We start from the raw sequence: 16,987 nt of genomic DNA on the forward strand, positions 1-16,987 counted from the left end.
GGCGTAAATGTGCGTAAACACAATTGTGAATAATTCATATAATTTACTAATTACTTTTACAATTATCTACACTTTAGGACATGAGTTGCAATTGCGAAATCGATGCCGAGCAGAATTTAAGCCCCTGTTTGCTAGGCGGAAATCATAAGACTCGCACGACTTTTGACATATCCGGCCTTGAAGTGTACAACGAATACACTGTGTTCCAGCAAACAGTTACCCAAAAGAGTGCGTGCAGCCGTTCGGAATAGTTTAAACAGCAACGCCAATAACATTTCAGCCCATTTTGGGGACAGAAATATCTCGAAAATTGCGCTACTCTTAGGAATCCTGCTAAGGGGATGTGAGTTCATTCCAGCTCAGCTTCAACTTCGCATCTGGATCAGATGCCCCGAAGTCAATAATTAAAACGTTATTCAGCGAATGATTTTATTTGGCCATAGGCAAGTTTTGGCGCAAGTAACGTATGTCCGCCTCTTGAGGCAATCTACCTGAACAGGCCGCCAAATTACTCTGTTTGCTGCTTGATTTTTTTTATTGCAATAGCAACCAAACGGATGCTTGAGACTCATTAGCGCCATCGGCGCCGTCGCCATCGCGCTGTCTAACTATCGACTGCGCAGGTGCAGATCGCACGTGGAGGTTTAGAGTATGGCCGCTCGACGCCTTTTCATCGAGCGTTAGTGCTCAAACTGTCTTCAGAGACGTAGTGTGCGTTTGGCTGCAAAAACGACGATGCGAAGCGGACGCACAATCAACTCACGGCTCAATCTGCTCTGTGGCCGAACCAGGACATCGTTGTGCCTTGCGCTTCTGGAGTGAGTGTTTTGCGCACGCGCAGCGTGTAAGCACGCTATTTATTTATTTATTTATTTATTTATTTATTTATTTATTTATTTATTTATTTATTTATTTATTTATTTATTTATTTATTGAAAATACTTCCAGGTTCCAAAGGCACTCCAGAAAGGAGTAGGGAAAAATGACAAGACGTGCAACTAACAACAAGGCATTTTGTAAAGCGATCTTGAACTCGTGGTCATCAGTTATGCTTGCGATTGTGAAGGGAAGGTGGTTCCCTGCGACGCTTGTTCTAGGAACAAGAGTCATTACATAATTTTGGGTGACAAAACGGTAGACGAGGTGGATGAAATAGGATGTCCTTCAAATCGTTGTTATAATAATAGATTTTGTGAAAAAGAACTGGGCGAGATGACTTTCGACGCAACGAAAAGTCGGGCAAGTTTAGGGTTTTCTTCATAGACGTGGCACTGGAATGACGTGAATAATTCAATAAGATGAAACATGCTGCGCGGTTCTGGATGGTTTCAAGAGTTTGAATGAGGGTGGTCTGAGTAGGATCCCGTATGGCGCATGCGTAGTCTAACACTAGCGTTCCTGCTGAACTGCTGCGTGTATGCACTGGTCTGAGCTGAACCGGCGATCGTTTAAGTGACAGCCGCTTTCACATAGGCAATGAAGAACGCCGACAGTGTAGCGTTGGTCTCGTCTAGTGTGCCATCGAGGAATGACGCCTGGCGGCGCTCCTCATCCCACTGCAGCATTGTGAGACGCCTGGTATAGTTTCTAGGGCGCTGTTTCTACCGCACAGCAGCAGTTGCCTTGCGCGAGGAGTCGCGCCCGCTTGTCGCACCAGCGTTAGAACACCATTAGAGCGGTTTAAGCGCATCGCGAAACGTTGCTATTGCTGGCAATCTGTCGCTTTTCGGCCGCCATTAACTGCCTCTTTCTTTCGGAAACGCTGGGTCTCAAAAAAAACGAAAAAAAAAAACGCGGTATAACAGAAATACGTAGTGTAACGGTAAAGAAAATACGAAAAGGAATAAAACGTGAAGTTCCCGGAATTTGTTGCTATACCTCCAGACTGATTGATTAATGAAATTCAAGACGTGTGACCCCATGCTTGGGGCACCTTAATGCTTTCGCGTGTTAAAGCAGTATCCAAAGAAACCAAGGCAGACAGAAAGAGAGGTAAAAGATAAATGAAAACTCAAGGTGGAACTGGTCGCATTTACCACTGGGTGCTACGTGTCCATACTGCTCCGTCCCTGTGATGGAAGCAGATGCATACCATCCTAATATGGACATGTACTGGTTTACAATCGGAACGCTCGTGTCTCCTATTACAAGCCGGCCTCCGCTACAGTGTGACAACCAGCTATGACCGCTGGATACATGATAACAGATTCCACAAAACACTGCTTCAATTCATACACAACACAGGCCTCACACCACACACATAATACATATATACATATCAAGAATTATGCCTTAACGGCAAGTCTTTATCGCAATAAAAAAAGAAAGCCATATAAAAGATAAATGATCAAAGACACAACATAAAATTTGCAGTGAACCTTATAGAAATAATATTATTAATAATAAAAAGGAGAAGAAGATGATGAAGCAGAAAATCATCTGAGGAACGGGGTATATTAGGCGCATAACCACATAGTAAACATGCTAGGTCAAATTTTCCAACAATAAAGGGGTGTGATGACTGTGGCGTCAATTCATTTTGTCGCTAAACTTCTTTTCATGTTTGGTCAGCATAGGAGAGTCGCTTGCTAAAACCGCATGTAAGGCTACATGTATGAAACCAAATTTAACGCAATCACATAATAATATTATTGCTTATATCTTTGCAACGGTACTATACACACACTTTACTTTGGTATCGGTGTGTAGCGGAAAGAAGCCATTACTCGACCACGCATGTGACGGTGCGCAGATGGAGCCAATATTCCTTCTGGGGTTTTTATGTGCTAAAACCAGTTCTGATTATGAGGCACGCCGTAGTGGAGGGCTCCGGGTTAATTTTGACGTGCTCTACAACGCAAGCACACGGGCGATTTTGCATTTCGAGATGGAGCTATTGTCGCACCACTCATGACGCTGTCAGAGATAAATTTAGCCACCCACTCAGCATTCAGAGAGGCATAACTCGGCAGTAAATTTGTTGATCCTAGCGGGAGTAATCGCTTTTGCGAGAGCTCACACTGCCATAGTAGGCGTAATCCATCAAACTCAAACCTCGGCTCATCGGAATTTATAAGGCTTAGAAGTGCGCAATCTGTTGCAGAAATTTGATGCTTGCTCGCCTGTGACGCCCCCGCGTTTGGCACGTAAGTTTCAGAAACGGCGTGAAGAGACTCGGGCAGCAATACAAATGGATGTCAACCAGCTCGCACCACCTGTCGCAAAGGCGGCTTCACTGCATACGAATATGAAGCGCGCACGATTGCAAGATTAGACCGTGGGACACACAATAGCTTTACCATAGTTTCAGTTTTGAATGTAAGCATTGTAATGTGTAAATAAATGTCGCTTTTGTACTTGATTACGCCATTTCTGTACCCTTGTGTCCATACGTCCTAATCAGCAAGCACAAAACGTTTCAGGCACACCATTGCGACTGCGTCCCCGATACAGCTTAGCCAAATTTTTAGCCCATTTTGGCCTCGAGGGATCTTTTTGTCCCCCAGAGGCCAAATCGCCGCACAGGGTAGTAAACCGGACATCCGTCTGCGTGGTGAACTTCCCTGCCTTTCCTTTCTTTCTCTCTCTATTTATCAGTGACCAAACGATAAGAACGAAACAGGTTCGAGCCGCACTTCAATTAAAGTTTGGCAGCGAGAGAGCAGAAACGAGAGGGTGCAACTAAAAGCCAGCGAAGAGGTATCCCAGCCCCCTAAGATTAACCGCACTATTTTGCATCGTGCCATAATCGTTATGCACGTTGAAGCATCCTAGGATTAAGATGCCCTCAGCAATGATCTGATAGTTTGCGTGAATATGGCAGCGGGAGAATGGAGAGGGCATGAGTGAGCGTTACTAAGAACAGGAAAGGGCACATCCCAGGACTTTTAGGTTAACCGCTGTGTGATGCGCGATGGAACCGCAAACACGTTAAGCCATGCTACGATTGACAGGTCATCGTCGTTTTTGCTACCGACAGCGTAAATATGGCAGCGAGAGAATAGGCGAGAGTACCAAAAGGCGTAAGTAAGCGGGGCCACGACACTGCCGAGACACCTGAGGTTAGCCGCTTTACTCTATCTCTACCAGGCGATTACCATTAGGCACGTTGATCCGTGCGAGGACAAAGAGTCCGTCAGCGATGATCCGATCAACAGCGCCAACATGGCTGCGCGGTAATGGGAGAGGGTAAGAAAGAGGGAGAGGGCGAAACGTGCATGTTAATAGAGAATGGGCGAGGAGAAGACAGCGAGGAGGCGACAACGAGAAAGGATGCGCCCGAGAAAGAGCAGTGCGTATAGCGCAGAACACGGTTCGACGACGGAGCGCGCGGCATTCACAAGCCGAGCGGCCGCAGCCACTACTCCCACCCCCAAATCCCGTCGCCTCCCTCACCCTCCGTTACCGTTTATCTCTCTCCTGAAGCGTGTCTCGAAGCTGCACGTTGTTGTTGCTTGCTTTCTTTCTGCCTTTCTTTTTTCTTTCTTGCTTCGCGGGGCCAACCAACCGAGCCGGCAGGCCGCATCGGCAAGTGTTCCGTTTTCGCTACGTGCGCCCTCGTCTAGGCCGCCAGTGCACGCCGGGCTGCCGCCTGAAGCGGGTGAGCGAGTCAGAGACGTCGACGACGACGACGCTTGGTTTCTCGGCCAAGTTCAAGGCGGCACGCGCGCTCACCACGCGGTCGCACGCGGCGAACTCCGGCCACCGAGCTCCGATAACTAGCCAGCAGGTTAGGCATACTCTTCCGCGCGGACTCCAGAAAGTGGGCTTCTAGAACTCGGAACTTCACTTCTTCTGGAACTTGGATCCTGGAACTGGAATCGAAACCTCGGCCTCCGGAACGTCGCTTTCGGAACTCGGCTCCTGGAACTTCCGCAGTTCCCGTGAATCGCGGCTTTCTCAGAATATCTTTTTTTCTCGCCCATTCCTTTGGACTACTCGCCTCTTCTAGGATTATCCTCTGCGAAACTTGGCGAACGACCGCTATACGGAATTGATCGCCGATCGTCAATCGAACGCTGCAACTTCGGCATTGGACGTTGGATCCCTTGCGTCTAAGCCTCCCCGCTGAAGAGCTTTTGAAGCACGACCACTCGTCGGGTCCTATCATAAACGAAACACCAGCAACTTCCCCGACTTGCCCCTGAGAAGATTTCCCCTGCTATTTTCATACATTCGGGAGCAGTATTATTTACCCTTTTGGATGCCTGCAAACTCACTTCCTGTGACCACGCTCTATTTCTGGACTGCCCACTTCCGGCCTGTCATCGAAGAAACCCTACTCATCCCAGTCGCTCTCTTGCAGAGCTACAGAGTCACCATCGTCCTGCTAACTCCACGACTCGCGTCGGCAACTGCATTCCGTCACTTCAACAGTTTCGTCGGTCTCCTCTCGTCACCCACGTGTCTTGCTCCTGTGCGTCCCCGCGCGACGAAGAGAGCAGTTGCATTGTTTTCCATCGGCTCCCCTTCGCAAAAGAACACCCGGTCCCGCGTTCTTCAAACGACTGGAAGGTACCACGGAAGGAAGACGGGCCAACGACGGGGGCGGTGAACGGATTAGTGCCACGGCATTGCTTCCACGCCGCTACGATTGTTCGAAGACGGGCCAGTCGTTCATCCCCCAGCGATCGCTTGACGCCTCGGGTTTTCTGAGCCAGTGTTCCTTTCTGGCAGGGTCAGTGACATATCGGTGGCGTGTGTTGTACGAGAGAGAGTTCACCTGTGTTTCTTTTTTCTTTTTCTATCTCTCTTGTTGATGTTCCTGGAAAGTTGAACGACTTTTCGTCGCTGACGTGTACTTGTTTTCGCAAGCACTGTTCCGACTATTTGAATGCCCGCAACGACTGCCTCGTGCGCAGGAAGTAACTACGTCTTGCGGTATCGGACTACGCTAGCCATCGGTGCTAAACGTGTCAGTGAGTTATGACAACTTTATGTGTTTTTCCAAACCACGTCACATATAAAGAGCTCCATGAAGCGGATTTCGGAAGTAGTGTTACTATGAGAAGTGGGCACTCCAACTGGTGTTGAAGGCATTCCTGAGTGGCCGGTTTCAAGGAAGCCGTCCTTGACGTGACTCATCAGTGGAGCAATACATTTATACCGCGTAGTAATGACGAGCGAGTACTCAAAGTTTAGTAGTTTAACAAGTTAGTACTTGTTACCGACGAAAGAACCTACACAGAGTTGGAACAGCGACGAAGATTGCGTTTGTGCCTACTCACGAAGAACGTGTCTGCAACAACTCAGGAAGTCCTTCGTTAGGGAAACTTTATTTAATCACCGAGCTTGAAGTTTGGTTCATGATTTAGAGCTTCTCGTGATAATTTTGTGCCGTTTGACATTCCCCGTGGTGCCAAGTGAATACGCATCCACACTGTCCTTTAAGCCAGGAGTTCGCGGCTAAATGTCGTTCGTGATTCGTGTGATTCCTGCGGGCTCAGATCAGTCAGTTACACACAGAGGGCGCCCGAGAACTGGTCACTAAAAGCGGTGCACATACCCCGAACGGTGCCGCGACTGTTCAACTCACGTTGCGTGTGCTTGTGTTTTTTGTGGATTTCACTGTTTCTATCTTGAGCCTTCACCATGGTGGCCTTGGATATACCGTTCATACCAGCGGTCATTCCCTTCACCGCATTTCTGTTTCTTCGGTTCGGCGAACGAATAGTGCCATTCCAGAGCGAGCACATTCAGAAGGAGTACGACTACATCATCGGTGAGTTTATCGACTTTCTTTGCATGATGCTGCAGCTAGAAGAAAACAGTGCAGTCACCATGCTGTTGTTGTTGTTGAACTATGTTTATTGAAATGCTTATCCAGACTTGTCGGAGTTGAAAGCAATGTTCCTACATGAACCGACACAGCCACATAGACACTTACAAATTTACATACGTACATCTCGAGTCCTTTGAATGTCCTTTTATTATTCACTCGTGCAAAAGACACATCGGCAAATGTTCAATGCATATAATGCGATCGGACCAAGACTTCTCCGACATTTGAAGGCCGTCGTTTACCGGCTTGCCAAAGAAACTTTATTGGCGGAAAAAAAGTGGTGATGACTTCTTCGCATCGACATCAAGAATCAAATGCCAGGTTTATAATGCCACGCATGATGACGACCAATCAAAAGCCTGCGAATGGTTGAGTGATAAGTTTTTTTTTCTTTCTTTTTCACCACAGCGCCGTACTCGTTACCTGCTAGTGCTTGCGATTTCCACGAAGGGAGCAAACTTGTGGAACAATCTGTATACTTACGAATTTCTCACGAGCGTTTGCTGATTGGTCTGACGTTCCAGCACCCCTTTTCACGTGTTGGGCGGGGCTACTCATCCATTCCTTCCGTCTTCTCTTTCTCTCTCACCTACATCGTTAAAACCTCGCAACCCTTTTCCCTAGTGCAGAGTTGCCAACCAGATTTGCCTTTGTCAGGCACCCTGCCTTTCCTAACCTCTCTTTCGTTCGGGCGCTCGTTAGGTGTGATAACCACTAGCGTGATGTAACGTGACTCACAGGTTACATTTAATGCGGGTCCAGAATGGAAGATGTAGCACGATGGAAACCGCGTCACCTATGCTGTGTGTGGAACGGTGGTTGTCCTTTTTTTTTCTTTGTTCAGATATCACTTATACTTCAGAATGTTGTGGGTATGACAGTTACCTGCTTTATCAATAAAGTACATAAACCTTATGAATATCGTCTAGCCCAGTCGTGCTGTAATGCTTTTAAAAACAGCGATAATTTCATTCTTAAACCGTATGAACTACAGCCGAACCTTTTTTTTTTTTTTTTTTTTTTACGTGCAACACAGGCTCTCTTGTTAAATGGTGCATGCGAACTCCTCGAAGTAATTACGCCTTGCAGTCATTAACATACACCCTACCACAGTTGTTAAATAGATTTGAAAGTCAATTTTGTGGCCTAACGTGCATTTCGTGATGACACTGTTTCGTTATCTTTAGTTTAACGTGTTTTGTAATTCATTATCTTTTAACACGTGGTTGCTATTTCAAATATTATGTTTCAACCATGTGCTGTTCTTATGCTATAAAGTTGAACATGCTTGAAAATGAAAGTTACTTTTCTGCGTTATAGATTTATATGTACATTATGTTGTGAATCATGCGAATGTTTTTTGTTTCCCTGTCAAATGTTAAAATTTTTATTTATTTTAATTTTTTCCGCCCGTGTTTTTTCTGTGGTGCTACAATTATCTTGTCAAGCTGCTGCATCATGCGGCTGTCTGGAACTCTCCTCTCCTAGTAGTTGGATGAAAAAATTTAACCTGGTTTGACACGTGGGAGGGTGTGGGCGGAAGGTTCCGCATTAGGTAAGCCTATTACAGACGGCGTGCGCCAGAGGGAAGTATATGCGAGATAAGGTTGGCGTTGCCGTTTTCTTTTCTTTTTTTTTAAGGTCAAGCCACTAACAATCGTTCGACAATGCTCACGAGAGCCCGGAGCAGTACCACGTAGGGCTTTGCACTAATCTCGGCTCAAGAGCACGGTTGATTAGACGATGTGATGGTACGAGAAACGTCGTGCAGAGCGCGACGCCCGCTCTTTGAATTCGATGTCAGCGGATATAAACGAACGCACAAATAAAAAGTATTGTGTACGAATATCAACGAACACATCAGCGCGGAGTATCTCTTTTTTTTCGGATTGTTTTATTCATGGAGAGCGGCAGGCAAAGAAAGGCAAGGTAACATGGCTGAGCTCCACCCCGCTTTTTTATATAGATGCTGCAATCACCAAAGGTGATTTTAGCAGGGTGGTACAACAAAGTCATACATCAATGACAGTCATGCTGTAAAGAAATGGGCTCATGCTAACAACAAGAAGAAACTCACAGTGGTTAACCACTGCCACACCGCTGCCCACTGCCGCCTGATTCATGGTCGATCCCCCGTAGTGGGTGGGGCCATATATATAGGCGCCAAACCAAACTTGCATCGTGCAAAAACTTCAGCGAGGTTGTGAAATCTTGCGGTACCTACTTGCTATAAAGTCAGCATGGGGGTCACTGCGTAGTCCAGACCCTCTGAGCGAGGGGCGGTGCCGTTATGTTTTGTGCCTGGCCCAATCCACAACAGGTGCTATACATCCGCGTCTGGTGCCAGGGTCGCACATTTGAGGCAGGTGGCGACGGCCTTGATGAAGCACTTCCACTTACCAGGTGACACCAGGAGTGTTGAGCCCCTAGCTCGAAGGCTCGAAACCTGTTCATGAAAACCACTTCCACCCTCGTGAGCTTGAAGCGAAGGGAGAGGGCCCACGAGGGAATAAGAGAATATGTGGCTTTTCAATGGAAGAAATCGTTATGGGTTTGCATAAGGAAAAAAGAGGCTGGTACAGTTGGTGTCGTTGAACGTGTGTTCCTCGTGTTTCCATGCGTTTTTTTTATATAATCTGACATGACAGGTCACAGTTGTAGTTCACACAATAAGACGCTCAATGCAAGGAAGGTCAAATACACCAGCATGTCATGTCCTACAAGAAATACAGAAGAGAAAATGAGCTTGACATAAGATACTTAATGAACCTTATGACGCGCACATCGTTCCATCGCACTATTGCTACCTGACGGCAACGCTTCCTCGGTTCTTCTTTGCCACCTCTAATTATCCGGCGACCTTTTACTGTGATTAGCGTTCTTGGCATTCTCATACGATTTTTCTTTCCAGCTATCTATCTAACCGTTATCGTGGGCCAATTCCAAAGACGGGCTAGTGTAAATGCGGGTGGATCCCGAAGATCATGCCGTCTGAAAATGTGGCCCGATTTCGAAGTTAGTGCAGTCTGAAATTTTAGACCTGACCTCGTTCACAGCACTCTTCGATGAGAAGAAGAAACCTTTAATTTTGTTTTTCAGAATTCAACGTCATCTAAAAGGAATGATATTCGCGTGCCTGGATATTTCTTTTTAAATAAAGGATAGTACTTCGTGCAACTTTTTGTGTATGGATTTGATTCGTGACCTTGACCATGAATGACCGCTGAGCTGAGATATCCGCCGGACATCACGAGGAAGTCGTGTTTATAACGGTCGGAGGAGACCGTTTGCACCCACCCGCGCGGCTGTTTAGCCCGCGCAACATGCGATAATTGCCGAGTCGACAAAAAGGGGGGAGGGCCTCCCATTGTGTTTAAAGACGTCTAATGACGTCGGCACGAAAGGTGTCAAGTATGCGCGCGCAACAAGGCTTCCGCCTTGCGTGAGCTGAGGGGTCGTTTTTCTTCTTGATTTTTTTTTATTTTATTTTTGTTGCCCCCGCCCTCTCCCCTTTCGCTGCTGCCATTGCGCGTGCTTACGCTGTCTACATTACAGGCCGTGTACCATGAGACAGCTGAGTCGCGAGGGTCAATGCCAAGAACGCCGAGTTTCTAGCTTCATGCTCTCTGTACTTTGCATAGTTCTTGATAAAACGGATACCAACAGCACCGCAACTGCTCGAATATTGTATATAATATAGCCGAGGTGACAGTATAGCCGAGGTGACAGTATAGCCGAGGTGACAGAATAGACTCCGTTCTTGTAGGAACGGAGTCACCGATATATAGCGCGGGCCTTTGTGAGCTATTTCGTGCGCTTAGCTTCTCGTCGGGGAGTGTTACTCAGTGGCGCCACCCACATGCAGTTTCCTTATAATGGCCGCAGTATAGTATGTGGGGGATCAAACGTGATAGGTGGCCGAGCGTTTATTGTGTCGTGGTTTGGCGACCGTGAAATCAGGGACGACAGCTTAGGCGAGTGACAAACAAAGCGCTGACTCTCAACTGTGCTCTAAATGAGCTATATGGTATGCGGCTCAACGCCGACTCTCAGCCGAACGTTTTAGTTGAAAGGAGCAATATCCGCAGCACATTTATAGCACAGGTTGCGAGTCGGCACGATTTGTGTAAGTCGGCATTGACGTCTGGTTCTTAGATCCACAAATATTGATAGTATAAGAGCGTTTGTGTTGGCAGTCGTCTATTTTCTTTCTTTTCTTCATTAATTGTTGTATTACTACACGCATGCTTTCATGCTGTGAGCATCTTTGTCGATGCCAGCTACACTACTGCTTTTTTAAATTGATGTCGATTCTTCTTTAAAAATGACACTGAGTCCGTAATAATTCGATTTAGGCACTGACAATCACAAGGGCTGTGGACATCTGTACCCAATTTCCTCAAAGATCTGTCACAGCAATGCTCTGGCGTATGCTCCTGACGTATCCCTCGTGCTGCGTAACTGTTAATATTGACGAACAGTTTTTCTCGACGCACGTGCCTATAATGGCACTGATGTACTTTCTTTAAACGTTCGAGTACTGCGGGACGGACCGCACGGTTGGAGGTGTCGCCCACCCGAGTTTCCACATCCCCATAGCAAAGTGAACAAGATGGATTTAGCTTGCAACAGCGCAAAGTGCACCCAAATATTGGACAGGCGCTGACCAACAACCAATGATTCCATTCAGAAAAAGTCAAGAATAAACACACACAAAAAAAACCTGATTTTATTTGGTCGGAGTATCACGTGCGAGCTGCTTGGATTCCTTGTGTAAGTGTGCCTTTATTCTTCTGTCTGCCGAATAAAATTGTCAGTTGTAAGTCAGCGCCTGTCCCATGTGCTTCTTGTGTTTGCGTCCCCTTTCTCAATCTGCGTCTATCGTACCTTCAAGACACCATATATACGCCTGAGGCATTGTGATTGAGTTCGAGGTCGGCCGGCAGAGCAAGCGATGACCCGATACGTAATACAGAGCATTCGACGCCGCCCAAGATGCTTCCACAATGCGGAAGAAGGAACATGAAGAAACGCTTCTGCCCCGGTGTGCACGTCTGTGTGCGGGTGCCTTCCTCTACGTGTGTAGGTCTTGCCTCCATATATGGATGTTGCTTCCTTCATCCCAACGGACCGGGTGTTTCGTGTCTCCGGAATCGTTTCCTCCATCAAGAGCAGACCCGCGTCTCTCTCCATCTCTCCTTCATAGCTACTGAGGCATTGTGTAAGGCACAGGGCTCGTCTATTCAGAACGGTAGTTGCTTTCATACTTTACAACTTGGGCAGGGTGGAAACATAAATACCTTTATTCGCATTTCCGGGAGCTCGTGATGCTTGCGTCACGTTCACGCGGACTGAGTTGTTTACGTGGCCGTGTCCTTTAGAGCGTTATGCCTTGGTCGTGATAAGAAAATGCTTTGAAAGCATGACAAAAGGGTGAACAGAAAATTAAATATAGGGCCTTACGTCTCAAAGTCACGATCTGACAATGGGAGATGCCATGCGTGGGGTCTCTGCAATGAATTCGACCTCTTGGTGTTCCTGAATGCGCACCGGAAGCTCGCTGCACGCGTGGTAGATGAATTCTTGTCCTTGTCGGACTGCGGCCGCCGCAGTAAGGAACAAACCCAACCCTCGATATAACAATTATCAATCTGGCAATGTATGCGCATTTGGTACCTTCAGTAATATTATGCGCAGTGGTACCTTCAGTAAGGGATCCCAGAAAGGCCAGCGTGTAATTCTGGACAAAGAAAAGGAAAAGATTTGCGCACCTTGCTATCTGAGCAAGAAGACTTCGGCTGAGCATGCCGGGCAGGGCGACCAAGGAAGCGTCCTGCCGAACAGCAATGCGCCTGCGGAGGGTACCTCGGCCGTACCTGGCCCCACCACGTGAACGGAAACGAGAAAGAAAATTGGGGCTCTCATCGGCCTTGCCCGTTCAGCGTAACCCAATGACCCGCGCCAACGTTCCTCGAAATGCTTTTAAGCGGCGCCGGCGGCGGCGCAACGTTCCTCACGCCGAAATCGCGTCGCTCGCTCTTTTTCCCCGCGTAATGAGCACTAATTAAGGCGCAGTGTTACGGAGGAGCATACATTCCCGCCGGCAATACTCGTTCAGGTAAAGTTACCTGCTGTCGTCGAAAGTGCCATTTTGATAATCTTATGCAGAAACTTCTTCAACTCGCTATAGCGCCATCTTCGCTTCATGCAAAAGTTAACGGCACAAAAGCGGGTCCGTCAATATTAATATGGCGCAAAATTAAATACTCGTAAATATAGAAACAGAAACGAAAGACACGTCCTGTCTATTTCGTGTTTTCTTTTTTCGTATTCTTGCGTGTGATTTCTTACTTTTGCGCTGCCATTGCGAATGCAAGCTTCGTGCGAGCCTCTTGCGGTATAGATTTCAAATTTCCATCGCGTTCTTCCTGACAAAGTGTTACGAAAAAAAGTGAGGTTGTTGATGGCACTGCGGTACCTGATTTATTACGAAACGTTACAGCGCGAATTTGCTATCTTAGGTAGTTGTTGACTCCTTAATTACCAGGCCGTGTCTCAATTCCTCGAGAGTGCCACAAACAATTATTTGCAGCTCCTTTTATACGACCCGTTCAAAAACCCGCTTCAAACGCAACACGGCTTCGCACTTGAAAAAGGCGACTCGTAACGTCACCGAAAGCGGAAGAGGGTTCGCGTAGTCAACCCGGTAGGTACAGTGAGCTATTCTAACCCTCTATCCAACACCTGTATCCTTCACCCCCTCCCCCCTGTGCAGGGTAGCAAACCTGAAACTCGGCTCGGGTTAACCTCTCTGCCTTTCCTCTCTTGCTCTCTTTCAAGCCCATTGTACCGGTGGGATGGCTGAAGGCCATACAATGACCGTGTCCCCGACAGCTGCCAAATGGGGGTGAAAAAGCAGGAGGGGGAGGGGGGCACCCTTTCTCTTTTTTTTTCAGGTTGAGGGCTGAATGAACACAGATTTGGGCAGCACGGCCAAATTGCGGGTGTACGTGTCAGTAGTATCTATTAAGACAAGACCACCTCAGCAGGTTTCCATTTTTCCCCGTCCAAAGCCGTGTGGCACTTCGTGCGCGTTTTGAACTTATCACATTAAAAGGCGACGTGAACAATTGTTTCTCGCTCTTGGGAAATGAGACTTCACAGCGTAATTACTGGGTCGACAGCTATCCAACCGAGCAATAAGAACCAGACAAACGTTTTCTGCCAGGACTCCTTTGCTTGGCACGCGACTTACGTGAGGAGTTATTCGGTCGTGCGGGGCCGTATCAACTGCACCTTTTAATCTTAGGTCCGGTAAATCGCTTCCACAATGCGGTACTTTGCGGTAATTTTTTTTTCTTTTGACCGACACGTAGTGCTCGACAGACTTTGGCTTCCGGGGTACCTACCAACCACTGGTAATAATGTGATCTCTACAACCGATTCCAGACTACTGTAATCCGACAAAAGAATGCATATTTAGTGGATCAGTCACGGTAACTATTCTGTCGGACGACTTTCTCTGGCAATGAAAGCAAACTAGCGGGGGTAGTTGGGGGGGGGGGGGGGGGGGGGGGGCGAACTTCTGCACACTGAACTGCACCAATTATTCCGGCAGAGTTTTGAGTTTTTTTTCGAGCATATACTGAATCAGCGTAGTATCAACGTGCGAGAATTTTGCATTGGCCAAACGCGGAAGGAAACATCGAGAAATAAGTCGTATTTAACACTGAGTGGGCTACTTTATATGTTGATTTATTACAATCACTGTAGTAAATAGGATGCTTATGTTTTTTTTCTGTTTTTTTCCTTTAGTGTGCGCGTGTGTGTTCCCGAGCTTAACCCAAGAGGAATTACACTTCGGTACTATTTTGAAGAGAGCTGTCACTTCAGTCTGCTTCTCCACCGCAGCTGTCACTTCATTGTCACAAACAGCTGGAGTGTGCACGACCTTCGCAACGTATTATGGAGCGCCTTCATTCCGCAGTGCGGTTCAACCGGGTGGAGTGCCCGAAGGCTCGGCTTCTAACAATGATGAACAAAGCTTCGAAAGCACACTCCTCAAGACCACATTGCCTTTCTCACGTGCATTGTACATCACGCACTAGAGCGCACTTCACCCCGGTGTGCTGTACGACCCAAACCACTGCTGTTAACATGTACCGGAGGGAGCTTCCATTGTGCCGACCCCATCCCAGCCCCCGCGTAGGATTGTCCTCCTCTTCTAACTTCAGCGGTCGCGCCTAAGCGCATTCGTAGAAGAAGTCGTACCTAGTCGTTGCTGCGCCGCTTGCTGCGTCTCGTACCTGTTTGGGAGTGGCAGTAAACTTCGTTAACTGCCAGCCTTCCGCACAATAGACACGCAATGAGCTAGAAGGGATCGAGTTAAGACGCGGAGATAAAAGGAACAGAGTAGTCCGAGTGTCAAACCGCGCGTTACCACGACAAATGTCCCACGTCCTTAAAAGTAAGAAAAAAAGCCCCGGGACGACTGCTCAACCGATGTAGTTCTTGGGCGCTGATGAGCCTGAAGCAGGTGCGTTGTCAATGGCTATGAGACATGACCTCAAACAGTATTCTTTTTGTTGTTGCTTTTTTATTATTATAAAGGCGTCACAAACATAACGTAGTTACTCGAAAAAAAAACATAACGGTAATTATACCAGACCATTTCATTCCGGGAGTTCTATAGACATCGGGGACAATTAGGCATGTCAGAAAAACTGGTTCAGATGCCGCGGTGCAGAACTACAGAAAGCGTTGACTACTTATACTGACACTCTTGAAAAAGCCGGTCCAGCGCGTGGACTTGAAAAACTTTCGTCCTACGGGTATGAAAAATCGAGCGTCCATTTGTCATTGCCAGCCACGAAGCACTGGCCGCATTTGTTTAGAAAGAAAGAAGGGAAGGGGCTTGCATGCTTCATCGGCGTTTACTTTTGTAAACAAGCTAATAAAACGACGGCGCGCATGGGCATTTTCTTAATGTCCAGTGACGCTTGCAATGTGACCTTTTACACTTAGGTGGTGGTGGTGGTGGTGGAGAAACATTTATATAGAAAAGTACAGAAAGTTGCTCTACAGAAGCACTTGGGTGGTCTCCATATTCCGGAAGTCCACTGGAAATGATCGCCGCTCGGGCGCGGGCCACCAAGGAGCGTTGAGCGTCCAGGGTAGAGCAGCAAGCAGGACCTCCTCCCAAGCCTCTCTTGTGGGTAGGGGGAAGGGGGATGAAAAAGGAAGGGGTATGGAGGGGCATACTGCCATCATGTGATAGGTGTCGGCCAGGACACCACAATGCGCGCAGTGGCCGTGTATACCCGGCATGAAATGCTGGGCGGCCGCAGGACACAAGAAGGTGTTAGTCTGCAAGCGTCTCAGAAGTCTTTCATCTTAGGATGTTCCACATCCGCCGTCAAGGCCGTGAGATGTGGCGCTTGCTGACACTCCCAGGGTCAATTCTAGTAGCAAAACATAAATAGCCCGAAAAGTGGATGGGAAAACGGCGCAGCGGTAGCTCAATTGGTAAGAGCATCGCACGCGTAATGCGAAGACGTGGGATCGTTCCCCACCTGCGGCAAGTTCTTTTTTCATCCATTTTCATTTCCATTAATTTATCATTTAGGGTACACTTAACGGGAACCAAAAGGTTTCCCTTGCCACCTCCATCGGAATGCGACTGAGGCCTCAGCTGGGGACCAAACCAGTGACCCGAGTGCGTTATCAGCAATAGAATGTCTCTGCCAGCAAGCCGCCACCGCAGGCTCGTAGTAGACTCCTGCAACAACATTGCGAAGCAATCAGCCGCAACCATATGAAGACGTTAGGATGAATAGTTAAGAAGTGTTGGTTAAGCATGATCTGAAGTAAAGGCGCGAAAACGACGACGGACGAAGAGGCGCCCTGTGTGTGTGTGTGTGTGTGTGTGTGTGTGTGTGTGTGTGTGTGTGTGTGTGTGTGTGTGTGTGTGTGTGTGTGTGTGTGTGTGTGTGTGTGTGTGTGTGTGTTCTCTCTTCGTCCGTCGTCGTTTTCGCGCCTTCACTTCAGGCCATATGAAGACGTTAGGCTCGCACATGGTCTAGGTAGATTTGGTGCATAAGGAACGTCCTACAGTGTGAACAGACGAAGGTCAAGGAACAGACACTTACACCATATATATATATATATATATAGAGAGAGAGGGGGGGGGGCATAGGTTCTTGTAGC

General features: G+C 47.6%; 1 protein-coding gene across 1 annotated transcript in view; it reads left to right on the forward strand.

Annotated features, from left to right (window-relative positions):
- Positions 1 to 5,338: 5,338 nt before the first annotated feature.
- The window catches only part of LOC119463814 (glucose dehydrogenase [FAD, quinone]), a 95,433-nt gene continuing 83,784 nt past the window's right edge, over positions 5,339 to 16,987 (forward strand). The window contains exon 1 of the mRNA XM_037724637.2: positions 5,339 to 6,721. Within this exon, the coding sequence (XP_037580565.1) occupies positions 6,592 to 6,721 (130 nt within the window). The 5' untranslated portion in view covers positions 5,339 to 6,591. The remainder of the gene's footprint in view (positions 6,722 to 16,987) is intronic.

The sequence above is a fragment of the Dermacentor silvarum genome, chromosome 9 (assembly GCF_013339745.2).
Source record: "Dermacentor silvarum isolate Dsil-2018 chromosome 9, BIME_Dsil_1.4, whole genome shotgun sequence".
Taxonomy (NCBI): domain Eukaryota; kingdom Metazoa; phylum Arthropoda; class Arachnida; order Ixodida; family Ixodidae; genus Dermacentor; species Dermacentor silvarum.